This window comes from Hyperoodon ampullatus (genome assembly GCF_949752795.1).
Source record: "Hyperoodon ampullatus genome assembly, chromosome: 15".
Classification (NCBI taxonomy): domain Eukaryota; kingdom Metazoa; phylum Chordata; class Mammalia; order Artiodactyla; family Ziphiidae; genus Hyperoodon; species Hyperoodon ampullatus.
In genome coordinates, this window is record NC_136928.1 from 28,444,001 (window position 1) to 28,471,982 (window position 27,982).

At 49.3% G+C, this 27,982-nt stretch overlaps 1 protein-coding gene across 1 annotated transcript; it reads right to left on the reverse strand.

The window, feature by feature from the left end:
- Positions 1 to 1,844: 1,844 nt before the first annotated feature.
- On the reverse strand, positions 1,845 to 27,659 carry VAX2 (ventral anterior homeobox 2; the record flags this gene model as incomplete). Its single annotated transcript, XM_079720916.1, has 3 exons — positions 1,845 to 2,282; positions 7,302 to 7,489; positions 27,422 to 27,659. 3 exons carry the CDS (start codon positions 27,657 to 27,659, stop codon positions 1,845 to 1,847), a joined length of 864 nt encoding a protein of 287 aa, XP_079577042.1.
- Positions 27,660 to 27,982: the final 323 nt, after the last annotated feature.

A 27,982-nucleotide genomic window follows, 5' to 3' on the forward strand; every position in this document is an offset into this window, starting at 1 on the left:
TCCTCCCAGCCTGCCCCCACCCTGCCCTCCTTGCCCTGACCACATCTGGGTACGTCTTCCCCCACAAAATTCCATCATCATCTTTTTTCGCACATCTATAGAAGATCATTCTTGGGCCAGCTTCAGTGCCACCTCCTACAGGAAGCCTTCCCTGGATCCTCCGGCACCCTGGATTCACCACACATCTGATCTCTTTCCTATGTCCTGCGTTTTGGGGAGTTCTCTCATTGCCACCACTTGGCTGTGAGCCCCCACAAGCTCAGCCTGTGTTGTTCCATCAGACTTGGGTCTCCTTAAGCCTTTCTGTCTCATAATATTGAGGGCTCCCTGAGAACCAGGGCACGTCTCTCTCCATCGATCGCAGGACCCTGTCTCACCTCATATTCCACCTCCAGGGTCCCAGACAGCAGGTCTGCCCTGACATTTTCAACCCAAGGTACAAAGTACAAATGGAGGACTCCTCTTCATGCCTGGTGGCTAAAGAAGTTGTTCCCTGGGCCGTGGAGCATGCACAGGTCCGTTGGGCAAGGCATCGTGGGCACCGGTGTTTGGCTGCTCGGGTGACCTGCGTGTCTCCTTGCAGACTCAGGATCTCCCAGCCTCTCTAAGGACCTCCCCAAACTACACTGCCCCACCGAGGGAAAGGGGAAGCACAGCTCTCTAGGGCTCCCTGTCTCCCAGCACCCCCTTCTGGGTGACTCAGGGCAGCCAACTTGAAACCAAATACGCTTCCCAGAGCAGACTGGAGCTGACGGTGCTTGCCTTTTCTTCCTTCAGAGTCAAAATCTCACCCTGCGTCCTCCGACCTGAGAACCCATTTCAGGGTTCTCCCTCTCCCACTTCAGGTTCAACCCCCTCACGATTCCTAGTCTTTCAAAGAACTCTCTTGGGCTGGGGTGGGGGATGGGTGTGACTTTGAAGGGAGCACGAGGGAGATCTCTGTGGTGATTAACAGTTCTGTATCTTGTTTGTGGTGGTGGTTCCACGAATCTTACACAGGTGATAAAGTGACATGGAACTACACACACACACACAGAGCACCAATGCCAATTTCCCAGTTGTGATACTATACTGTAATTATGGAAGATGCGACCATTGGGGGGAACTGGGTGAAGGATACTCAGATTTCTCTGGACTATCTTTGCAACTCCCTGTAAGTCTACAGTTATTGCAAAATAAAAAGTTAAATAAAAGTGTCTTCTTTAAGCAAGAAAAAATTTTAAAAAGTGCTTCAAATTGGGGTGTTTGTAATGGGTGGGTCCTCTAAAGCATTGTGCGGTCACGCCTGGGTTTACCTGTGATGCCCTCTCTCCAGCTCTCTGGATCCTGGTCTCACCTTTCATCAGTCACCCTCTCCAAGGCCTTGACATCCCCCCTCTCGAGAGTACACATTTGAAAGAGAAGCTTGCAGAGGGCAAAGCTTACCAACGAAAGCATCGTTGGTGGTACCATGGGACTGGTAACCCCCCGGGTGGGAGCTGTAACTGGCAGCGGGAGTCAGGTGGGTACCCCGATCCCCCCCAGTCGCGAACGTGGCCCCAGCTTCCGCCTCTCCCATCAGAGGTTCCCCTGAAGCCCATTTTCCTTCCCAGTGAGGAGCAGGAGAGGGGACTGAGGGGCAGTGGCAGTGCTGTGGGGACTCCGTTTCCCTCCTCGTCATTGTTTTATTTCAGTTCGAGGCACACGCACACACACAAGCTGCGGTACCAACGTCATCCACTGGAGAGTCTCTGAGCTGCAGGGTGGGCGGGGCAAGGTGTGTGGCTGCCCCTTCTCGTCTCTGGGCCCAGGAGGCCCGGGTGGTGCTGTGCTTGGGGACTCAGTGTCACACGGGGGGTGGAGACTTAAGCGCTGGTCTTCTTGCCGCCGCCGGGGCTGCCTACCCTCCCGTCCAGCCGGCTGTAGGGCTCGAAGGCCGAGGAGCCCAGTTCGTAGCCGGCAGGCAGGTCCAGGAGCGGGGCGGTGCAGAAGCAGAGGGCTGGCGGAGGGGGCGGCAGCGGGGGCGACGCTGAGGCTGCGGTCAGCGGGGTGAGGTGCCGGGACGAGTTCCTGGGGTCACCCAAGGAGGTGCCCCTGTGGCTGGCAGGCAGGCGCGGCGGGCCGGGGGTCAGCGTCAGGAGGCTGGGGGCGCTGGGCGGGGACAGCAGCCGGCCCTGCTCCAGCAGCCGCAGGATGTCGGGGGCGGTGAAGGCCTTGGAGGCCGAGGAGGACGCCCGCTTCTCCAGGTCTCTGCTCTGGTCTTTCTTCTGCTTGGTGCGGCGGTTCTGGAACCAGACCTTCACCTTGGGGTGGAGCAAGGAGAGGGGTGTCAGCGAGGGAGAGGGGACAGGCGGAGCAAAGTGGCGGCGGGGGTGGGGGGGTGGGGCGAGCAAAGGAAGGGGCAGGGGAGTGGGGAGGGGGGGGGCAGGGGTGCGGTGAGAGGGGAAAGAAGCGCAATCGGACTGTCATTAAGATCTTCCCACAATCGGGCTGACTGGGGGAACCGATAAGAGACACTGGCCCCCCAAATCATGGGCACCCACCCCTCCACTGCTACGCTGACCCTAGGATGGAGGGGTGGATTGGCAGCTGGAGGGTGGAGGTGGGAGGGCACAGATGAGCTCCCCTCTTGGCCCGCACTCCTTCCACTCTTAGCCACCCCCCTCCTCCTGTCTCGGCCCCCATGCTGCCTCTGAAGGCAGCTCCCTAGCCCATCTGGCCATCCCCCTGTTTGAAACTCTCAGCAGTTCCCTCCCACCCCATCACCTATAAGGGCTTCTCAACGTGATACCAAGTGTAAGAAGATGTGTCAGGATGGTGAGGGACACTTCCAACGGCCACACACCCAAAGCTGGGGACATCCTAAATGGAGCCACCAACCAAAGGGCAGAGACCTTTTTCAAGGCCTTTTGAGAGGAGGAGAACTTGCCCTCTGCCAACACCCGGCACCCAGCACTCCAACCCCATACTAGTCTGTAGAAGGAAAGGAAGGCTGGGGGTCAGGGAGGAGCTCAGTGGTCAGTTCTGCGGGCCCCCTGACAGTGATGGGATTTTCTCCCTTCTCTGGGTGCTCCCCCCAGGAGGCAGGTTTTGGGTCCTGAATCACTTGCAGGGCCTGGAAATGCCTGAGAGAAGGAGAGACGGACAGTTGCTCCTCAGCTGGAAAACCTGTCAATCACTGCAGCACCCAGACCCGTGTCCCCAGGAGCACAGAGGCTGGAAGCTGGCTGGGTAGTCTGTGCCAGCAGGACCAGGAGGGACCACGGAGTGGAGGGCCCAGAAAGAAAAGCATGGGGAGACCCGCTGTTTCCCTCCAACCTTGGAGGACATAAGGGAAGCTGTAACTCATGTGGCCCCGGGTGAAGGAGAGGTGGAGAGGAGGAGGCTGGCCTGGGCAGGATGGGCGCAGAGCTAAGGCTGCCCGGGGCCATGCCTAACATGCCACCTGTGGGAGCAACTGCCCCTCTAGCAAAGACCTCCAACCATGAGGCTCCTCAGGCCAGAAGGTGCCACTCTCCTTGCCCTCCTACCCTGGGGGAGGTTGCTGGTGGGCGAGGGTGAGCAGGTGACTCAGACAGAGCACACTCCCTTCTAGCGGCTGTGGTGGGAGGGGCTCTTCCCCTGCAGGTCCCTCCAGCAGTGAGTCAGGCCTCTTCTGAGTGGGCGAAGGGGAAGGGAAGAAAAGATTTGAAACAGATGTGAGTTGGGTGTTTTAAACGGGATTGGACTGAGTTTCAGTAAATGAAAGTGACCAGGGAGTTACGGGATCTACTTGAGGTTGATTGCTGCCTTCACTCACTCACTCATCATTCAGCAGGTAGGTACTGAGTGCCCACTCTGTGCCAGACGCTGTTCTAGACGGGCGGAATCAGCAGTGCACAAAGCAGAGCAAATCCTCGCCGTGTGGAGTGGACACACGGGAGAGGGGGAGGTAGAAGATAAACAACCAATGAAACCAAACAGGCGTGGCTGTCGGGTGGCAATAAGTGCTTTGAGCAGTGTCTCTCAAATTATTCGTGGTGACGAACCACTTTTTTTTTTTTTTTTTGCGGTACGCGGGCCTCTCACTGTTGTGGCCTCTCCCACCACAGAGCACAGGCTCCGGACGCGCAGGCTCAGCGGCCATGGCTCACGGGCCCAGCCACTCCGCGGCATGTGGGATCCTCCCGGACCGGGGCACGAACCCGTGTCCCCTGCGTCGGCAGGCGGACTCTCAACCACTGCGCCACCAGGGAAGCCCGGAAGTGCGGAGTCTTAATCACTGGGCCACCAGGGAAGTCCTGAAAGTCATCTTTTTATAAAGATTAGAAGAGCTAATGAATGTGCCTGCTTTACATTTTGAACATGTTATTTAATTTCTGTGTGCCTCAGTTTCCTTCTCTTTAACGTAAAAATAATAAAGAGCCATTCTGCTGCACTGAGAAAATACACCTGGTCTTTGTACCTTGTTCTTGGCCGAGAGCTTTTTGTCATCCATAGCCAGTTCCTTCTGAGCACACCTGAGTTTATGCTAATGAGGTGACTCAGGGTGGACCCCTAGTTTCAGAATGGGGGTTGGTCGCAGAAAGACCAGACCTGTGACTAGAGGGTTGGAACTTTCAGCCCCACCCTTCCAGGGAGCGGAGGGGGCTGGAGACTGGGTTATAAAGTCTCTTGAACAATGAGGATCGCTCCATGAACTCTCCCCACTGTACCTGGCTCTATGCATCTCTTCCATCTGCCTATTTCTGAGTTGTATTCTTTATAATAAATCCGTAAAAGTAAATACAGTGAAAAGTGTTTTCCTGAGTTCTGTGAGTCATTCTAGGAAATTATCAAGCCTAAGGAGGGGGATGTGGGAACCCCCCTATTTATAGCTGGTCAGAAGTATGGGTGGCCCTGGGACTTGCTACTGGCATCTGATGTGGGACTGTCCCATGAGGCTGAGCCCTTAACCTGTAGTGTCTGTGTTAACTCCAGGAGTTAGGGTCAGAACTGAATGGAGTTGCATTGCTGGAAACCCAGCTGGTATTGGAGAATTGGTTGCTGTTGGTGTGGGAAAACACCACATATTTAATGTGGGAAGTGGTGTCAGAAGAAAAACTGCACACACATCCCACGAGGCTGTGGTGAAGACTAAACCAGTTAGAACACATCTAGCACTTAGAACAGTGCTTGGTGCACGGAAGTTCTCAGTAAGTGTTAGTTACACTGTAAATTATCTGCAAAACCCCAGGAATGGGGAAAGAATAAGGAGGGTGGTAAGCAATAATCAGTTAGTCGAGGATTCACTGAGGGCCCAGCTGTGTGCTGGGCTCCCCAGGGAGGCCTGAAGAGCAGATGTGGCTTTCAGATACATTCTTGCTTTTGGGAAGTGCATACTGGTTGGTGCCCACCACATCACACACACACACACACACACACGCGCGCACATGCACAAACACATACCACACTTTACAGGTCGAGCCATGTGGAATAGGTCTTGCAGCAAAGTCAAGAAGCCTTAGGAAAGGCTTCCTGGGGGAGAAGGGGCTTGGCCTTGACCTTCAAGGGCAGATAAATGTAGCCTGTACTGCAGGCAGGGCAGGGGAAGGATGAGCACTGAGAAGGAGCTTCTGGCCTGGGCATCTGAGGTGTCCTTGGAAAGAAAGTTTCAGGGGAGAGTTTGGGGGTAAAGCTAGGCAAGACAGAGGGAAATTAGGGCAAAGAGGAGGGGTGACTCTGTGCCTAGACCTCAGGGTCTGAGGGGGGTCTCCCTGACTCCCCACCCGGAGCTCTGGCCCCGCCTGGCCACTGCAGGCCCCCTGAACACAGCCTGGTTTCCAGCCCCAGTGACTCAGCTGGACGGAGGGCCCAGCTACCCCAGGCCATCTGCCGGGTTGTTTGGGGCTCTACAGGGGTGGCTGGAGGGAAACAGTGCAGGCGGAGATGCCCCGGCCTGCAGGACAGCAGCTGCTCCCAGCTGCCCATGATCCTGACCTCACTGCTGCGGGACGGCGGTACCAAGGCCGGGGCCAGGGCGGCAGCGGGCGGTGCTTGGAGAGCCTCACAGATCCTCTGGCAGCTTTCCCCGGACTGTCTGCTTCCTTCTCCTCGCCTTCCTCTCCTCTTCCCTTCATGTGTCCTGGTTTGGCCCTTTCCATACATGTATTGACAGACCTCCCTTGGCTGTTTACCTGTAGCTGGACTTAGAGTGTCTAAGTCTTTTTTGACAAGCTCCAGGGTGGTTACCCAGTTTACAGGCAGCATAAAGAGGCCGGACTGCTTGTCTAAATCCTACTTCTGGAACTTAGTTGTTCTATGACCTTGGGCAGAACCTCTCCTGATCTGTAAAATGGGATAATATTGGTAGCTACATCATAGGGTTGTTGGGATGGATTAGTAAACTAACAACTAACTTAGAACAGTGCCTGAGCACAGTAAGTACTGGGGAAGTATTTTGGGGTTGGCCAAACATTTCGTTCAGGTTTTTCCCTAAGATGTTATGGAAAAACCCGAACGAACTTATTGGCCAGCCCAATATTATTAGTAGTACTATTACTATTTTTATTATTTAGCTCTGTTACCAGCTTGAAATACCTCCATTCACACAGAGTAGGTGCTCAGTGCTATGTGCTAAGCCCTTCCTGGGTGAAGGGGGCATTCAGACCCCTTCTCTCAGAGGCACACTGGGATGAAGGGAGGATGGGAAAAGGCCCAGAATGGGGAAATGAGAGGTCCCCAGGCCAATTTCTTTTTGTGTGTGTGTGGTACGCGGGCCTCTCAGTGTTGTGGCCTCTCCCGTTGCGGAGCACAGGCTCCGGACGCGCAGGCTCAGCGGCCATGGCTCACGGGCCCAGCCGCTCCGCGGCATGTGAGATCTTCCCGGACCGGGGCACGAACCTGTGTCCCCTGCAGCGGCAGGCAGACTCTCAACCACTGCGCCACCAGGGAAGCACCCCAGCCCAATTTTGTAATGGCTCATCTCGCTGCTGAATCTTTGCTCCCAGCAAGCCCACCTCTCACCATGCCTTCCTGCAGGCTCCATCCTGCACCAACAAACACCCCCCTGCAAATTGAATGACCCTTCCTCCTATTCCCATACTCCACTGGAAGTAGCACCTGATACATCCAGAAGCCACCCCCACCCCGACTCCCTCACCCACACCCTGTTGGCATATACCAACTTTCTCTTGTCAGCACTATATTTATTTGTTCTGGTTTATCTGTAACTTTAAGCCCTTCCCTAGTACATGTCTGAACTCCAAAGCTGGGTCTCCGAGCAGCAGCCCACAGGCCTCATACCCCAAGGACTTCCTGGGCTGCCAGGGCAGGGATGGAGTGGCCTGGCCCTGCCCTTTTACCTGGGTCTCCGAGAGGTTCAGCTGACGGGCCAGCTCAGTGCGCTCACGGCCCACCACATACTGGCAGCGCTGGAACTCCATCTCCAGGTGGTACAGCTGCTCAGCTGTGAAGGATGTGCGGCTCCGCTTGGGCCGGTCCAGGTCCAGGCCCTTGGGCAGGACAATTTCCCGGATGGTTCCTTTGGCATCTGCAGGGGTCATGAAAAGAGGCAAGTTAGTTCACTAGTTAAGGATTTAAGCCACCAATGAGCATCTTAATGAGAGGCAGCATGATCTGATGGGGAGCTCCTCATGTCTGGGCCTGGCTGTGTGACCTCTGACAAGTTGTTTACCCTCTCTGGGCCTTACCTCCTTAATCACCCAATGCAGTATGTTGTATCTAATGTATGTATGTGAATGGGCCTCAGCACAAATGTCAGGTCTATCATCATAGCCTGGTCAGAAAGGACTCAGCCTGACCCAGTCAGGATTGTCTTCCCTTAGCAGAATAAGAAACAAATGGAAAGAGAAATACCAAGTCCTCAAGTGCAGAGGAAAAGATGGGTTAGAATTAGATATGATCAATCAGGTAAGACTTACTGTTGGAAATATCCAGAGCCAGGTCTTAAGCCCTGTGTGTGTGTGTGTGTGTGTGTGTGTGTGTCTAGGGTGTATGGGTGCAGTCTCTATCCACAGACCCTCCTGGGGTCCATGAAGAGGCTTGCTGGTGTGGGGTGGAGCTGGGATCCCCAGGAGGAGCCCGAGGACCATTGTCACTGCATCAAACTTCTGGGGTGCCTTTGAGAGGGAGAACTTCTGCCACTCCTTATGTGCCTAGTCCTGTTCAGCAGGGCCACCCTCCTGGGCCCTGGTCTGATGCCCTCCATGCATGGGGTTTCTAATATTTTGGAGCCTACTTAGGAAAGGTTGAAAAATCTGTAGCCCACATTCACCAGATAGTCCCACTGAAAGAACTCAGCAAAAGCAAAATTTCTTGGGGTGGGGGTTTTTATATATATACACACACATCAGCTTTCAGTATAGGGGCAAAGATGATCCACGTTTGAACCACATACACTGATGGCTTGAAATCTAGTTATTAGAAAAGTTTTATGTCAAAAATTAAAGTGTGGAAATATGCAGCATCATATTCTGTAGGATTTACCAAACCTCTCCCAACACGTGCTGTGAATAATGATAAAGTTAAACTAAGAGTAATTTGCTGTTACATAGGAAGGTTAGTGTCACTGGGAAACTTACCAACTCAAGGCAGCACTTGTTACCAAGCACAGGTAACAAAGCAAACCTCCAAGCTTGCAGGAACTCCGCCCATCTCCAGGGGGCATGCACAGTGGAAGTTTGCAATGCGGTCAGAAGCGTTAGTGGCCGTGGCTGCTCATAATAATAGCTGACATCTCTGCAATGCTTGCTCTGGGCCAGGCACCGTTTTAAGTACTTAAACTTTCCCCATGTCTCAGTGAAGTTGGAACTGTTATTATCCTCATTTTACAGATGGGGAAATGGAGGCACAAATTTTAAGTCACTTACCCAAGTTCATACTGACAGTGTTTAATAAGGTCTAGAAACACCCTCATTTTACTTGACGAATACCCTCTTTTAGTAATCCTTAGTGATTCAATTGATAGGTTATAGTGAAGAAAACTGGTCATGGGTAGAAAATGGAATCTTCTGAACGGGTTCATCATTGCCCTGGAAGATGTAGGAAAGGAATTGCATTTGGGATGTGCTGCTTGTTAAGAGGCTCCTTCTGAGCCACCGGACTGTAAAGAATACTTTTAGAATCCCTACTCTAGAGGGTGAACCTGAGACCTCTCCCTCCAAGTCCCTCAGTGTATTTTTTTTTTTTGCGGTATGTGGGCCTCTCACTGTTGTGGCCTCTCCCGTTGCGGAGCACAGGCTCCGGACGCGCAGGCCCAACGGCCATGGCTCACGGGCCCAGCCGCTCCGCGGCACGTGGGATTTTCCCAGACCGGGGCACGAACCCGTGTCCCCTGCATCGGCAGGCGGACTCTCAACCACTGCGCCACCAGGGAAGCCCCCTCAGTGTATTTTATGAGACAGGTTCTTCCTGCCTCCTGCTAGGGCCAGTTAATGTTCACTCCTCCAGGGTGCACTTCAGCTCTTCATGGGCTCCTAGCTCGAAGGTCCTGCCCCCGATCTCAGAGGTTCGAGCACCTTCGTGTTCTCAGTCAACCCTCAGGGAGGTGAGCCTGGGTGGGGGACAGAGTCATGGCCCAGAGGCTGCCTTCCCCCAGCACTGGGCTAGTCTTGCCAGGGCGCTGGGCAGAGCACAGCACACGGAAGGGCGCCCCGCTCTTGGAGGCTTGGTAGAACCATAGGCCTTTGGGGACAACTCAAGCTTCCCCCCACCCCGATACTTTCTACATTTTAAAATAGTGGCGTAGGGCTTCCCTGGTGGCTCAGTGGTTGGGAGTCCGCATGCCGATGCAGGGGACACGGGTTCGTGTCCCGGTCCGGGAAGATCCCACATGCCGCGGAGCGGCTGGGCCCATGAGCCATGGCCGCTGAGCCTGCGCGTCCGGAGCCTGTGCTCCGCAACGGGAGAGGCCAAAACAGTGAGAGGCCTGCATACCACACACACACAAAAAAAATAGTGGCGTAATATTTGTGATCTCATTGTGACTGGGTCCCCTTTGCACATGTTCTACTGTCTACAACTGTGAAACCAGTCTCAGAACTTTCCTTACAACACTCAAGTGAGCCCAGCTCCAAAGGCACTGATTTGATTAAAAGTGTCTTGGGGGGCTGTGAACAGGAGACAGGGTGAGGGGTGTCATACGTGGTGCTGGAAGCTTCATATCCTCTTCTGGGTAAGCCTCCTGGAGCCCACCTGAAGCTCTGAGCCTGTGCTCCTGACCACTGAGGTCAAATCATATAAGCCCCCCACCACTCTCCTCTTTGTAGAGGAGCGAAGAGGAGCATTCCTGCCTCGGGGAGCAGCCAAGGGCAGCCCTCCTCCTCAGGGCCAGGAGAGGCAGGAGCATGGAACAAAGGCACCTCAGACTGGTCCCCAGATATCCAAACAGGCCCTACAAATCAGCACATGAAAGGATGTTCAACATCACTAGCCATTGGGGAAAACAAATGAAAACCAGGAGAAATACGTATCAGAGTAGCAAAAATTAAAAGACTGAGGGGATTTCCTGGTGGCCCAGTGGTTAAGAATCTGCCTGCCAATGCAGGGGACAGGGGTTCGAGTACTGGTCTGGGAAGATCCCACATGCCACGGAGCAACTAAGCCTGTGCACCACAACCACTGAAGCCCGTGTGCCACAACTACTGAAGCCCACGCGCCTAGAGCCCGTGCTCTGCAACAACAGAAGCCACTGCAATGAGAAGTCCACACACCGCAGCGAAGAGTAGCCCCCGCTCGCCGCAATGGGAGAAAGCCTGCATGCAGCAACGAAGACCCAACACAGCCAAAAAAAAAAAAAAGTCAAGTTTTATGTTACGTGAATTGCATCTCAATTAAAAAAAAAAAAGGGTGCCAAAAGGCTGGTGAGGATGCCAAGAAACTAGATCTCTCATTCATTGCTGGCGGGAATGTAAAAGGGTGCAGCCACTCTGGAAACTGACCTGGCAGTTTAACCTATATTAACCACCCCGTGATCTCATTCCTGGGCATTTATCCTAGAGAAACGAAATCTTAGGTTCACATCGAAACCTACACAGAGGGCTTCCCTGGTGGTGCAGTGGTTGAGAGTCTGCCTGCCGATGCAGGGGACACGGGTTCGTGCCCTGGTCTGGGAAGATCCCACATGCCACGGAGCGGCTGGGCCCGTGAGCCATGGCCGCTGAGCCTGCGCTTCCGGAGCCTGTGCTCCGCAACGAGAGAGGCCACAACAGTGAGACACCTGCGTACGGCAAAAAAAAAAAAACAAAAAAACCTACACGGAGATGTTCATAGTAGTGTTATTTGTGGTAGCTCCCAAATGGAAACAATCCAGATTGTCCCTCAACAGGTGAATGGATAAACAAACCGTGGTACAACAATGACTATGGATAGACACAACAAACTGGATACATCTCCAGGGAAATTATACTGAGTGAAAAAAGCCAAGGCAGTCCTTCAGATTATGTACTATATGATTCCATTTATATTACATTATCAAAATGACAAAGTTACAGAGGTGGAGAACAGATCTGTGCTTGCCAGGGGTTAGGGAAGGAAGGCTGTGACTATATAGGGGTTTCTTGGTGGTGACAGAAGAGTTCTGTATCTTGATTGGGGTGGTGGTTATATGGATCTATAACTGTGATAAAATGTCATAGTACTATATACAAAGAAAAAAGTGCATGCAAAAAATGGGTGAAATCTGAAGAAGGTCTGTGGTCTAGTTAATTACATTGTATTAATGTCAATTTCCAGATTTTGATCATTATTATAGTTATATAGGATGTCACCATTGTGAGAAGCTAGGTTGTAGATACATGGGATTTCCCTACCATTTTTGCAACTTCTTGTGATTCTCCAGCTATTTCAAAATAAAACATTAACGACAACAACAAAACATGCCATGAAGCTAGAATGATGTTTTGTCACAGAAACTGACAAATCCATCAGTGGAAAGAATACAACAGTGTTTCCCCAAATGCCTTTGCATTTCACTCATGGTTTGTAAGATGATTTAAAATGGTACATAAATAAACCTTTGTCATTTCAAAAGATATGCACTTATTTTAGGGTTTACTAGAAAAAATTTAAATCTATGATTTTATATGCTTAGCATGAAGCTAAAGTAGGTATTTCATTTTAAAATATATTATGCTAAAATATTAAGTAAATAAATGAGACATGGATATAATAGAAATGGTAAAGTTGGTATTCAAATAACTGAATATTGGGAAACAAAATGGAATAAGGAATACACAATAGAGCCATGTACATATAGTGACAGAGTTTATGATAAAGGGAACATTGTATATGGGGACAGGTTGGTCTAGTCTATCAGTGGAGTTAAGTAGATTGATGACCATAAATTACCCGTTTGGAATAAAATCAAGTTAATTTCACATCTCACGCCATAAAGAGCAATGTCTCAAATGGATTAGAGAGCAAATCATAGACTATAATATGATAAAGGGATTAAAAGAAAATATAGGAGGCTATTTTTAGAATCCTAAGCTTGGGAAGAGCTTTCCAAGCAAAATGCAAACCTAGACTGTAAAGGAAAAATAAAGGATGTATTTGACTACATTAAAGCTAAAAACTTTTGTATGACAAAGGCACCAAAACCAAGATAAAATACGAAAGACAGAATTGAAGAAAATCTTTTTTTAAAAGGCAAGGAAATAATATCCAGAATATATAAAATGCAATTATGAATATACAATTTTTTAAAAAAGGGCAATAGTCTAACAGAAAAAATGGTCAAGTAATTTATGTGAGCCATTCACAGAAAAGATATCCAAATGGCCAATAAATATATGAAAAGACGAGCACAGCTTCACAGTAATCAGGATAATGCAAGTTCAAGCAACAATGGATAATCATTTATCTCCCTTAAGACTGGAAAGACATTAGCAGATGATTAATGAAGCAATGATGCACTGTTGGGGAATCCACACTCCCATTCACTGCTGGTAGAACCATAAATTGTCACAATGTTTAAGGCTGCATTTGTCAAGTTTAAAGATGCACACAACTACTGCCCCAGCAATTTTATTTTAGTAGGTATTTATCCAGAAAAGCACAGGCTCATGTGCTCCAAGGTATATATAAGGATGTTTGCTGCAGCATTGTTCAAAATGTTGAAAATTCGAAAGCATCCTGAGTGTTCCCTGTAAGGGAAATGGCTGAACAAACTATGGTACATTCATACCATTCATATTTTATAAAATACCACGTAGCAATTTAAAAGAATGAGGCAATATCTATATGAACTGACATTAAGTGAAAGCAAGTAAATAGTACTACCCCATTTATGTAAATAAAACAACTGTGTCTATTCAACCATTCAACATAAATTTAATAAGCGCCTACTATGTGCCAAATAGTATTCTCAGGTCTGAGGATATAGAAATGAGCAAAACTGACAAGGTCCCTGTTCCCATAGACCTTGTGTTAGGGAGAAAGACAGATAATAAATTTAAAAACTAATATGAAAGGTACTGATAAATGCTGTGAAGAAAATAAAACAAGATAAGGGGATATTACTGACCCTCTCCAAATAGCTAACATACAAGAGTCATAGTGTGTGGGACCTCCCTGGTGGCGCAGTGGTTAAGAATCCACCTGCTAACGCAGGGGATGTGGGTTTGATCCCTGGTCGGAGAAGATCCCAAATGTCGTGGAGCAAATAAGCCGGTGCGCCACAACTACTGAGCCTGTGCTCTAGAGCCTGAGAGCCACAACTACTGAGCCTGTGTGCTTCAACTACCGAAGCACGTGTGCCTAGGGCCTGAGCACCGCAACGAAGAGTAGCCCCCACTCACCACAACTAGAGAAAACCCGAGTGCAGCAACGAAGACCCGACGCAGACAAAAAAAAAAGTCATAGTGTGTGTTTTTGCATTTGCTATTTTAGCCAGGAGTGGCAGAGAAGGCCACTCATCAAAGTCAAGTTAATGTATAGGCCATGAATGCTGTTTGCCAGTGTTTCCAACTCCTTCCAGGCACATGGTAGGGTTGCACTGATTTTCTGCCCTTTGCAATCAGATGTGGCCACATGATTTGTTTTAGTCAAGAGGAAAGGATGCGGGCGCTTTCAGGAGAACACGTCAAAAGCTGGTTCGTGATTTGCCACACCGCCTTCCCCCTACTGTGATGGTCATAGAGGCAGGAGCCAAGCTGGAGCTTGGGTTTCTGAGTACCAAGACCAGCCCCTGCCCACTTGTGATGGACTTATCAAGTGAGTTAGAAATATACTTTTGTTAAACCTCTGAAGTTTTGGGTTGTCTCTGCAGCAAAATCTAGTCCGTCCTACTGACAGAGCCCCCTTCCCGGAATTGTTCCTTTTCTAGGTGGGGTTGTGGGGGAAGCACTGGGAAGGACGGGCAGCTTAACTGCAGAGCCTCTTTGTGGGTAAGGTCTTGTTAGGGTGAAATGCATGAGTCTAACTGGAATGAAGGCTGAGTTTTGCTGTCCTTCAGATCTCCTCAAAGAGAGGTGAGCCCTAGGGGTACAGGGGAGAGTGAGTTCTATCCAAAGAGTATTTGCCATGGGAGAGGTGATGACCCCTGCTTGATAACAGATAGCTAACGCTCTTGACCTCCAGGACCAAAAACTACCCTCTCCACCTACCTCTCCTAATAGACCCCCTCAAAGTCCTACCCGACTTCATCCAGGTAGCACCCACGTAGTTCCTTTGCATGATAAGCTGTTAACATGCTGATTTTTTTTTTTTTTTGGCTGCATTGGGTCTTTGTTGATGTGCACGGGCTTTCTCTATTTGCAAGGAGCGGGGCTACTCTTTGTTGAGGTGCTCAGGCTTCTCATTGCAGTGGCTTCTCTTGTTGCGGAGCACAGGCTCTAGGTGCATGGGTTCCAGTAGTTGTGGCACACGGGCTCACTAGTTGTGGCTCACGGGCTCTAGAGCACAGGCTCAGTAGTTGTGGCGCACGGGCTTAGTTGCTCTGTGGCATGTGGGACCTTCCCAGACCAGGGATCGAACCCATGTCTCCAGCATTGGCAGGCGGATTCTTAACCACTGTGCCACCAGGGAAGTCCTGTGCTGATTTTTAAGTGTGACAAGGTCCTTCCTGCATTAACAAACATAATGTGATCACTATAAAAATTCCTTATAAAAAATTCATTCTCAAGTTTATTGGGAAAATTTAAAATGGAAGAATAGTTGAGAAAAAATGTAAAGAATGAGGAGAGAATACTTGTATTACCATTACAGCAAAATATATTACATATCTACAGCAACTAAAATGGTACGATGATGACACAAGAGTTATGAAGCAAATCCAAGCATATATGAGGAATTGGTATATTATAAAGATATTTCAAATTAGTTGGAAGAAAGACAAGATTATTAAAGACCTGGCTTTAGGGACGATTAGCTCATTATCTGGAATAAAGTAATTTATCTCACACTGCAGGCAAAAATATACACAAGATGGATTAAAACTTTAGATGTAAAAAAACAAAGCTCTAAAAATGGAATAAAAACTCTGAAGAATTTAAAAAAATAAATGGCAGATTTGAGTACCTAGAAATCAAATCTTCTGCAGGATGAGAGACGGTTAAAAGACAAGTGACAGATTGGGAGAAAATGTTAATAATACATGCATAACAGTCTTAATGTCTAGTACACACACAGCCTCTATAGTCTAATAAATAAAGTCAAGCAGTCCAGTGGGAAACTTAACAAATTAAATGAAAGGGTTATTCAGAGAAGAAGAAATACTAATGGCTGAAATATATGAAAAAATACTCAAGCTCAGAGGGACTTAGAGAAAATGAAAGTTAGAACAGCAATGAGATAAATTTTTTTTCAGATATCATATTTTATCTATCAGGCTGGGAAAGTTGTGCTGGCAAAGGTGAAGGAAAATAGGTTTTCTCAAGCTCTATTGGTGAGAATACAAATTTATACAAAATAAGCTTTTCTTGGAGGGTAATTTCACAATGCCTAGCTAAATTAAAAAATGCATAGTTCCTTTGTTTCAGAAATTTTATAGAGGTTTCTACCCCAGAGAAATATTGGTATACTTTCATAAAGATAGACTCACTGTTTGTAGCAGTTCGTAAGAGGAAAAAAAAAAAGGAAAAAGCTGAATGTTTATCAACAGGAATACTGTTGATGAAGTCACAGTATAGTCATGCTTTGGCTGTTATGTAGACATTAACAAGAATGAGGTACATCTTCATATACTGACCTGAATGGATGTCCATTAAATCCTGCTATGTGAAAACAACAAGTACATGTGTACAGACCCAGTTTTATAAAGAACAAAAGGTAAAACTAAACTTTGTGTGTGTGCGTGCTTGTACCTACATAGAATTAAGTCTGGCAGGTTGAACACCTTTCTTTTCTGTTTGTTCTGTGGAGTGGGAGCTGGTCAGCGAGAGAAGATTTCTCTCATCTTACTTTTTTTTTTTTGGTACGCAGGCCTCTCACTGTTGTGGCCTCTCCCGTTGCGGAGCACAGGCTCCAGACGCGCAGGCTCAGCGGCCATGGCTCACGGGCCCAGCCGCTCCGCGGCATGTGGGATCTTCCCGGCTGGGGCACGAACCCGTGTCCCCTGCATCGGCAGGCAGACTCTCAACCACTGCGCCACCAGGGAAGCCCCTCTCCCGTGTTACTTTATGCACTTCTTTATTATTTGGTTTGTTGCCAAGACTATCACAGTCTGTGAACAAACTATTTTAGCAGTGTGCAAAAATATCCCACTTTTGTAATATATAACTTACATATTTATGTTTTTCAATTACTAGGGAAAGTTTGGGAGGTTACGTCTTGGGAGTGGAAGTGTATCGTGTGAGGGAAATGAAAAATTTTCAACTTTCACATGATTTCAGCATGGATTGGTTTTGTAATTAAAAGGATATTTTACACAATATTGAGCAGAGTTCCCTGTGCTATACAGTAGGTCCTTGTCAGTTATCCATTTTAAATATAGCAGCATGTACATGTCAATCCCAAACTCCCTAATATCTGCTCAATATTATGTAACAACCTAAACGGGAAAATAATTTGAAGAAGAATAGATACATGTATGTGTATAACTGAATCACTTTGCTGAACACCTGAAACTAACACATTGTTAATCAACTTTACTCCAATATAAAATAAAAAATTTAAAAAATGGATATTTTATACTTCAAAAATGAAGAGACAATAGAAAGAAAAATAAAAGATAAATTATAAACAAAAAATTGTAATTCATACTGAATTTTTTGTAACAAAATTTAAGAGTATTGTATTATAAATATATATAACATACACATTATATATAATATATATAATATTGTTACCTTTTGGTGGAGAAGAACTTTCTAGTTGAGAACTAAAATGTAGAAGCCCAAAAGGAAATGACCATTAGATGTGATTAAAGTTTAAATTTGAGTTCAGAAAACCCCCCAACTCACAGCAAAGTCAAAAAAAAAAGAAAAAGAAAAAGATCTGGGGATGTTTGCAACACGTCACAGAAAAAGGGATCATTTTCCTTCTATAAAATATTTTAAAATATGTATATGCTTGTATGTTTACATATGCTACATATATGTTATATGTTTACATAAGTATATTTATATAACATATATTGATATATATATATATGTATAAATAATGTTTACTACTATAAGAAAACAATGAGCAAACCAATAGAGAAATGGCTAAGTATATGAATGAAAAATTCACAGAAGAGGAAATAAAAATGAAAAATAAGTATATGAAAATATGTTTAACCTCACTAGTAATTAAAAACGCCAAATAAAATAAGATTTTTTTTCTCTTGAAAAGATTTTACTCTAAAAGACTGAGTATATCCTGGGTTGGGAGGATGTGGAGAAATGGCACATTTATATACAATTTCTGGGAGTATAAATTCGTACATTTTTGGCATTTAGAAATAACAATCACAGTTTTAAGCATATATACTTGTATTTTAAAATTTCACTTCTAGGACTTTATCCTGTAATTATATGCATACCAGACATATGTGAAATGATGTTTATAATTTTAAACTTTTTATCATGAGAAATTTCAAGCATACAAAATGAGAGAGAATAGTATAATGAATTCTGATATACCTATCCCTCAACTTTAACAATTATAAACGCAGGAACAATCCCATTTCTTCTATATCCCTCTAATTTTAAGCAAGTCCCAGACACCATATCATTTCATCCAGAAACATTTTTATACGTATCTCTAAAGACTCCTTTAAAAAAGCAATCACAATACTATTGTCACAATTAGAAACATTAACAACCATTCCTTAATATAATAAAATGTCTCACCTGTTTACATATTTTTCACATTGTCTCATAAATGAGACTTTAAAAAAAATCTGTTCAAATTAGGATACAAAGATGTTCACTGAAGCATTGTTTGTAAGTGTGAAAAAATAGAACCAACGTAAATATCCATCAACAAGGGACTGGTTAAACAAAAGTTTATTATATCTGCATAATGTAGTACTATGCAGCTGTTAAAAATAATGAGGCAGTTCTAGATAGAAAGATATTTATTAAATGAATGTTTATTAAATGAAGAAAAGCAGCTTGCCAAAACTCTCACTTTTGTAATATATCATTTACATATTTATGTTTTCCAGCTACTAGGGAAAATTTGGGAGATTGCATATTGGGAGTAGAAGTGTTTTATGTGGAGGAAATGAAGAACCTTCCATTTTTACATGATACAGCAAAACAGCACAGATTGGTTTTGTAATTAGAAAGATATTTTGTATTTCAGAAAACAAAAGACATCAGAAACAAAATTAGAGAACAATTTATAAACTAAAAAAACAATTGCAACATATATTGAAAGCAATGAGCTACTGTCCATAATACAGAATTTCTACAAATCAGTAAGGAAAGGAATATTTGAAAATTAAAATGGTCAAATGAAATGAATTAATAGATAGCAGAAGAAATACAACTGGCCAATAAAAATGAAAAAATGCTCTACTTCACTAATAATCAAAGAAATAAAAATTAAAATGTCGGTGAGGTACTTCTTAGCAAAGGTATGTAAGATATACAATGTCCAATATGGGGAACGGGCAAAGGCGGGGTATAAATTGCTAAACAATTTTTTTCCCCTGGAAGAGCAACTTAACATCGAGATACAAAGTGTGAACTGTGATAGCAAGATTTGGGGATACCAGCACTTTCAGGCATTGCTGGGCAGTGGGTGGGTACCATCTTATGGAGGGCTCCTGGGCACTGTCTTTCAAATTACAAATACAGATACTCTTTGACCTACTTTCAGGAACCTCTCTGACAGATATACCCACACATGTGGAAATGACCAAGGAACAAGCTGATTTATTGCAGCATTGTATATTATAACAGCAGATAAGAAAAAAGCTAAATGTCTGGGCTTTCCTGGTGGCGCAGTGGTTGAGAGTCCACCTGCCGATGCTGGGGACAGGGGTTCATGCCCCGGTCTGGGAAGATCCCACATGCCATGGACCGGTTGGGCCCGTGAGCCATGGCCACTGAGCCTGCACGTCCGGAGCCTGTGCTCCGCAGCGGGAGAGGCCACAGTAGTGAGAGGCCCGCATACCGCAAAAATAAAAATAAATAAATAAAAAAAAGCCAAATGTCTGCCATTAGGGCATGGGTTATATAATATACATTATGGTCCATCCAGTCTCTATAAATGGAATACTATGCATCTGTAAAAAAAACTAACAAGAAGTTCTTAACATCCCAAGATACACTGGTAAGTGAAAATAACAAGGTGCAGAAAAATATACAGAGATGTCACCATATGAGTAAAAAACAAAAGGAAAAAAAGGTAATATAGCTGCACTGACTTGCATAAGCATAGAAATTATTTCGAAGAACATATTGGAAAGCAGTAAATAATGGCTGCCTTTGAGCCGGGTGGGAACTGAAGGATGGGGGACATGGATGGGAGAGAGATTTTTCACTGTGTGCTTAAAACAACTTTTTGATGTTTGAATCAAATGAAATAGTTACTATTTTAAAATTAAAGGAAACACATTTAAAAATTTTTTAGTGTGTGTAAACCTTTTGAAGCAGCAATTCCACTGCTAGGAATTTATCCTTTGGAAACACTCAAGGGCGCAAAGACCCGGGCATTGGGAGCTCATTTCGCAATCTCCCAAACCTTCCCTAGTAATTGAAAAACATAAATATGTGAGTTATATATTACAAAAGTAAGATTTTTTGTAAACTACTTTTTGTATTTGATAAAATTTATTTTATAAATATCTTTATCTAGAAGTGCTCTAACCACTGCATAGTACTGCATTAAGCAGATATAATAAAATTTAATTTAACCAGTCCCTTGTTGATGGATATTTAGGTTGGTTCTACTTTTTCACAGTTACAAACAATGCTTCCCTGTACCAGGGAAAAATAACAGGAACATCCTCCCAGAGGATAGGAGAATCCGGCATTCCCCCACCAGAGGAGTACTGTACAGTCACGGAACTGTGTGAAATGGGCCAAAGAGATGACCCCTGCGGACTGAATTTTTTTTTTTTAAATGGTAAGTCGCAAGACAGCTTATGTAATATGATTCCCCTTTCGCTACTGTCTGTATAGGAGATCGAGGAAATCTCCTGAAACACACTTGAAACTGGGAATGCTGGCTTCTACCACTTCGGTTTGTGTGTTTTTACCTTGAGCACGTGTTACTTTTTGAATTTAATTTCTCTATCTTCCTGTCTACATCGTGAGCGTGGCCTTAACAATCCTCGCGGGGGGTCCTCCACCCAACGTGCCCTGGCTCCCCGCAGCTCCGCCGTGGGCAGCGGGACAAGCAAAACTCAGAACAAACCGTGACTTTAAATACCCGGTCATTTCCAAGCTCCAACAGAGGACTGGAGACGTGTGAATTGGGCGGGGAGGAGGAGAGAGGATTTATCTAGTTATTTACGTGGTTGGCTTTGCGGGTGGAACCTCATCCTAAGCAGCTGCAGAGAGCCGGGAGACTCACTACCGCCCTTTCGGCCCTGTGCTTCCCTCGGCCTCCTGCTCCTCTAGGGGGCCTCCCCGGCCCTGGGGATCCAAGGAACCAGTAAAATAAACCATATTTGAGCTTTTTCAGGTTTTGTATTTCAGTGATTCCCAAGTTGAGGATTGCATGAAATTACAGAAATATGGCGTCGTCAACTTTATATTTTAACAATTATTCTGTGCTCTGGCATCATCACCATTTCATGTAAGGAACGACTTTGTAACGTCCAAAAATAAGGAGGTCACTTCACAACAGATGTTCTTCCCAGGAAGGGGCGTTGCGGCCTCCTACCTAGTGAAACACGACATGTGGATGGTTTCGCCTCCTCTCATTCGTTCGGCAAATATTTACTGAGTGCCTGCCGTATGCGTACCGGAACGCGTCTGGGGAGATCGCGTGGGTTTGGCGAGTGCGGTGACTACCTCCTACGTGGTCCCCGCGGGGCATCAAGGGAACCGGGCTCCGGCGCCCGCTTCCCTTGAGTTTAGCGCCGACATCGCCCCCTCGCCACCCGGGCCCCGCCGCCGGGTCGGGTCAGGACCTCGGCAAGTCCCCGCTTGCGAGGCAGTCTCTCGGTTGGTAAGCTGAGCACCAGCAGCCCCACCGAGTCGGTCTGGCACGTAGTAGATACTCATTAATGTTTGTGGAATGAATCAACTAGCAAGCGAAGGGCAAGATCATGGGAGAACGTGGGAGAGTTGGTTCGGGGGATTTTACTGGGCCTGGGGGGAGGGGTGGCAAGCAGCATCCCACGGTCGCCCCCACCCCCCGGCCGCGCTCGAAGCCCTGGCTTTTCCGGGTCCGCCCACTCCTCGGCTTTGTAGGCCAGATTCGGTCCTGGCACTGCCACCTCTTTCCGTAGTGTCCACTGCCACCCCGGCACCCCCAGCCGAGACCCTCCAACCTCCCTCCTGGATGGACGCGGGGTGGGGGGCAAACCAAGCGCACTGACCACCCCTGGTCCCGGGGATCCCTGGGCAGGCCTACTCTGCCTCAGCGTCCTCCGTCAGAGATGTTCAAACTGGGGTAAGCAACTTCGCGGATGCACTGAAAGCAATCCGCTACCCTCTTTCCGAGGAGAGTCAAGCCGATCTTTAGTTTATATTAAGCAAACAGGAAATAAAAGGCAAAATTCACATGCTTTTCCCTATACCGCCCCCGCCGGCCCCACACCCATTTAAAGTACAAATCAAAGAAACTGCGAACTGAGAGGGAGCTTGGGTTGTTTACTACGGCCCCAGACTTGAGTCCGGCGTAATTGAGGAAAGAGCGTAGGGCCAACAGGAGCCTTAGAAGCCCTCTGTCGCCACAGCGGGTGCACAGTGTGCGGAGACCCAATCTGTTTGGTGTCACCGTACAAAGGCCCAGGGACACACGCTGCTGCAGTCCGTTCCCTCCCCTCCAGTTCCGAGTACCCACGTGCAGTCCCAGCCTCCCTGCCTGGCTGGGTCACCTGTGGGCCAGCTGGAAGCTCAGACCTTTCAGGTGTGCGTGTGTGCGCGCGGGATGCGGCAGCGGGTCCACCGGCACCCGAGTTCAAGAGACCACCCAGGGCGGCAGCAAGAGCTGAGAACACAAGGAGCCGCCAAACGCCCTGCACAGTTCCCAGAAAATGAAACGGTGCACGCAAGACACACCAACAAGACTACGCATTTGGCTGCAGGTCTGCTTCTGCTTGTGTGTGTTGGGGGTGGGGTGGGGGCATGGATATAAAGGAGAAAAATAAAGAGCAAAAATGAAAGGGCCCAGCACAGACCCGCCCGAGAATGTGGGTCCTTCTGCCAAAAACAAGGCATAAACATAAAACAAAAACAATCCCAGGAAAATATAAAAGAAACCTAATACCCGCCACAAGCCCCCAAACTAAAACTAAAACCAAAAACCCCGAAGTGCAATCCCCTGCATGAATCATTTAAACCTTTCAACCATTGCCTGGCGGGCTGCTCCTGGGTTATCTCCTCTCTTAGCAAACTTATACTGAGGCTATAGTCCCGAGGTCCAGTGTCTGGAGGGCCCAGGCGCTGGGACTCGCAATCCAGTGCTCCTTCCAATACAACACTCTGCCTCACCGACTCCACTGCCAAAACACCCCATCAGGAAGATGGCAGGTGTGCCCTTGTGGAGCTGCCACGACCTAACAGGGGAGGACTGCTAGGTCTGTGCGGAGTCCTCCTAGGTCCGGGGGCTGCTGTAAATCCAAGTAGAAAGGCAGGTGACGCTGGTCAACGCTGAGCCCAGACCTGGCTGCAGAAGGCAGTTGTCTGTTCCCATGGGTCGCTACTAGCTCAAGCCCTGGAAGGCTTGGCCCCTTCCCCAGTGTCCTCAGACGTGTCTGCAGCATCGATCCAGTGCCCTGCCTGGCGTACACCATTGTGCTGTCTGTGTTTCGACCAATGCATTTCTGCAGCGCGGGTCCAGCACTGCACTCAGATTCTCAGGGGGCTGCACCCCACTAAATTCAATGACCCCCTGCCCCAAACCCACATCCACAGAGGGAATTGTTCAGACACAGCCATAGGCCCTGGCCTTCCTGTGTCCTCCCACATCCCCAGCCACTGGTCACATACATCAGGCTCCCAGATGAAAGCATTTCCGCTAGTGGGTGTTGGTGCTACGGGGTGAAGGGGGTAGCCATTCACTCAGTCAAAGGATTCCACAGTTTTCCTGTCCCCCTGCTCCCAGACAGAGGGGTGCTGAGCCAGGACCGGAGTGCCGCAGGCCTTCAAGGTGTGGGAGTGCCCGGCCGGCAGCCTCTAAATCCTGCTCCACTCAGGCCAAGGTGGCAGCACAGAGTTGGTGAGGCCCGATTGGGGTTTTGAGACTGGCAGGTCAGAGGGACGCTTTGGGTGAGCTGGGACCAGCGCTAGGCATTGTTCATAACATCTGCTGGGTGGGGTGACGCTGGCAGGCAGCCATTTCCGGCTCTATCCAGAGGGGTTGTTGAATTCGACTCTGGATTAATTTGCGAATCACGTAGGTGCATCTGAGTGTGCGTAGACTGTGGGGTTTGGGAGTTTTGGGGTGAGAGTTGTCCCACCTCTTCTGATTGCAGGGATCCCGGCTCCACCGAAAAAGCCATAGCACCCAAGGCTGCAGCTAACTTAGAGCCATGGCTCTCCTTCCATCTGCTTCCTGCCCACAGCTTGTCCTTTCCAAACATAAAACAAAAGGATCTCCCACCCCTTCCCCTCATCAGTCAATGGGCTGTGCAAGCAGAGGTGTGGGGCAGCCTAGGCGGCTTTAAAGTCCCTGTGGAAGCCTAGCTGTGTCTCCGGTGGGGTGTGTGGGGTGCCTGTTGTGTGTACATCCGTCATCCCAGTGGCCTTGTTTGTGCCCATGTGTGGCACGAAGCAGCCTCCATTTTGAGGCAGGGGATGCAGCAAGGTCGGCCTCCCTGGCTCCCTGACCCACATTTTGCAGAGGCAGGGAAACATGAGTGATTGGTGGAGCGAGGGTTCCTCAAAGGGGATGGGGGAGGCTGCACTGCGTGGTCTGCAAGGTGGCACTGGGCCTCCTTTCATCAGCCGGTCCTTGACCCCTTGGCCGTTCACCTCCCAACACTTAACACAGGCTCTGGGACCAGGGGGTGCAGTTGGGGAGGCCCCTGAGGAAGGAGGCCCACTGCCTGAAGCAGTTTGAGTCTCCTCAGAGTTCTCTCCCCTTTCATTCAATGGAATATTTATGGAGATCCTGTTGGTTGTTTGCAGTTTTATAGACACCATCTCTGACCCTTAGCATACCCCTTGAAGGGAAGCACTATGCTTTCTTTGTACAGATGAGGAAACTGGGGCACGGAGAGGCAAAGAAACTAGTTCAAGTTCAAAGGGCTGTAGTAAGGCCTGTATTCCAAACCAACTTCCCTTAATTCCAGCACCAGGCTTTCCTCTTCTTCCCCTGCACCTTGGGACTCCCCCAACAGATCTGCTAACCTGGGGTAGAGCCCTCAAGGGAGCAAGTGCTGAGTGGAAAAGAGACAGAAAGAAAGACCCAGGGAGAGTGGGGCTCTTTCCCAGAATCTTTACTCCACCAGCAACCTGACAGCTGAGATGCTAACAGCCTACCTTTCCCCCTTTTTATGGTTTCCTCCAAGGGTACTTTGGGAGGATGTGTCCTTGGAAGTCAAGGGTAAAATGTACTCTTCGCTTAGAGCATACTGGAGGGACATTCAGCCAGGGGCCAAGACGCTGCAGACTTCCCTTCACCAGTGCAGGGCCTTTCATCTGTCAGAGCCTCCACCCTGGGCCCAGTGGGGCCAGAGTGACACAGGTGACCCTGGCTAGGAGGGATTAGCGGTAAATGATGTCCCTGGTATCTCAGGCCTATAATAACCTCCTTGTCATTAAGTGGAAAGGACAGAGGGATTTATGAGGCCCCTGTTTACCTTTTATTTATTTTAGGTGCATAAATACCTCCTCTGTGCTCTATTTCCATTATACTGTATAATGGCACTGCTGTATTGCCTACTACACGCATTTGTAAAAGTACACCTGACAATGCACACAAGCTGCCCCACATACAGTGGGGGGTCCATCTCTTCCTGGCTGTGGATTGCTCCTAGAGTGGGTGGTCTCTTGGAGGGTAATTTTTTACTCCTACCTTTTGTGAGTCTACACCTGGGAGTTATTTGACTGACATCTATACACAAAATCTATTCGATCTACATGTGGAGTTAGTAGAGCAGAAGGGATGGTAGGTGGACACAGAACTTACAATTGTCCAGGCAGAAGGAAATGACTACCCACAGATGGAGTGTAAGGTGGTGAGTGTCCAGCAGGGACTTGAGGTCCTAAATTTGGGAGTGTGGGCTTAGGGGGCTGATTTCTCTGTTTCTGGAAGCTCTGCAGATTTCCTTAATGGAACTCCAAGCTGGCTGCTAACGCCCTGTACCCAGGACATCCCACAGTCTATGGAATGAGATCTAATTTAATCCCAGGTGCCCAACAGGTCCACATACCTGTTGGAATCCCTGTTGGGTGGGGACCACCTCCCCATACCCTGTCCTTTGGCCACCTCCCCATACCCTGTCCTTTGACCCAAGCCTGACCCAGAACAGCGCTGGGTGACCATACCTGGCCTGGAGTTTCCTGTGTTTTCTGAAGACCAGGGTCCCTGAGTCTGTGTCCAAGATGGTCATCAGTTAACTTCACATTGGGCCGCCTCCATGCTCTACCTTAGCCCCTTTGCCAAGAGCCACCCAAACCCAGCGGCTGTGCCTGACCAGGCCAAGGTGTCCCAGTCTGTGTGTGGGTAGCTCACACACAGCCCAGCCCAGATAGACAAACTCGGGGTCCTGGCGCTGGAGCGAGCTCGAGCCAGTGTCATTCAGGCTGGTTTCCCTTCCCTAGGCGGTGGCCGAGGAAATCAGCTCTGGCTGATTTCTTTCTAGGCCCTTAGGCTTGCAGGAGAGGTGCTCAAAAAGAAAAGGCAAGAAAAAGGCAGCGGGAGGAAGCCGGGAGCGAGTTGGAGGAGGAGGCCGGGGCAGCCGTTACTCTCGAGTGGCCTCTTCTAGGCGCTGGGTCTCCCGGTCCTGGGACTCCGGGATGATGGGGGAAACAGACCTCAGGCTCCGACCACGGCCTAGGGACAGGCTGAAGGCAAGACTCCGGGATTCCCTTTCTTCTCCCATCTCGCTAGGCCAGGCCCGGGTCCGGCGAAAGGCGAGCCTAGCTAGAGCTTCGCGTGAGGTTGTCTTTGGGGGCCGGGGTAGCCTCAGCCTCGAGGCGAGGAAGCCAGGCAGAGCTGGGCACTCGGACGCTTGCAGGAAGGGAATGCGAGCTCGGCGGAGAGAAATGGCCAGGAAAGAAGAGAGGAGGGCGAAGGGTGAGGGAGAACGGGAGAGACGCAAAAGGCCCGGCCGGGAGAAGGCCGCGCCGAGAACCGGCTGCGCTCAGGCGCCGCGAGGAAGTGGGAACCGAGAAAGCGAAGCCCAGGCGGGCGAGCTGGGCGCACGCCGCCCTCCGCGTCCCGGTACCCTCTCCCGGGAGCAGCCCGGTGCGTCTGCGTGGCTGGGAACGCGAAACAGGGCTGGGCAGGGGGCGGGGGAGCGCCCCAGCTGCTGAGCGGAGCCTGGCCTTTTCCTCCCACGGTTCCGGACGCTGGTGCCTCCTCATCCTGACCCCGCGGAGGGCTCGTGAAGCTTTTCTCCGCACCCGCAGCGAGGGCCGCGGGGCGGGGACTCGGCTCTCCGCATCCCGCACTCGCAACTCCGCCCCCGCCACAGTAACCCGCCCGGATGGGCCTGGGAAGCTGAGAATCGTAAGGCAGTGAAATGGGGATTTCTTCGGTACCGGGCGCCGCTTTGTCCCCTGCACTCAGCTCGATGTCCAACACACAATAGACGCTCAAAACAATGTTTCCTGAATGAATGACTGAATGATGACTGTCTGAATGAATATATGAATTGGGAGGTGGAGGCTGCAGGAAGATCGGAGGCGCCAGTAGGGGATGGGAGGGGCGTCCGGTGGGCCAGGGCTTCGAGCTGTCCTCTTACCTCGCACCAGGATGCGGCGGCAGTGGTCTGCCTCTCCGAGCCCCGGCTGCCCGTCGCTGTCGGCGCCGCTCTCCCTGGAGCCCGCGGGGCTGGAGGCGGAGGTCCCGGCAGTCTCCTTTGGGCTGCGGCCGCCGGCATCAGCACTCGAGTCCTCCGCTCCGCCGCGGTCCCCGCCGCGCCCGCTCCGCGACTCCGGGCGTGAGGTGCCGCCGTCGCACTCGGCGCCCCCATCGCCCATGCCGGCCGCCACCTTCGCCTTAGCCACCGCCTGGCCAGCCTGGGCCGGCCAAGCCTGCGCCTCCCCGCCCCTAGCACCCCCCGCCCCACCCCGCCCCCCTCGCCCCCCTCGCCCCCCTCGCCCCCCGTGCCCCCCTCGCCCCCCGCCCGCCTCCTCTTCCTCCGGCCCCGCCCCCGCCCGGCCGCTCCACCCCTCCCTGCTGATTGGTCTCGAGTCGGGGTTCTCCGACTCCCAGCGGTGCGCGAGGGAGCTGCGCCTAGGGATGGGGGTTCGTTGGCCCTGCTCCCCGACCCTAGTCTAGCCCCACCCTCAGCCCAGCAGAG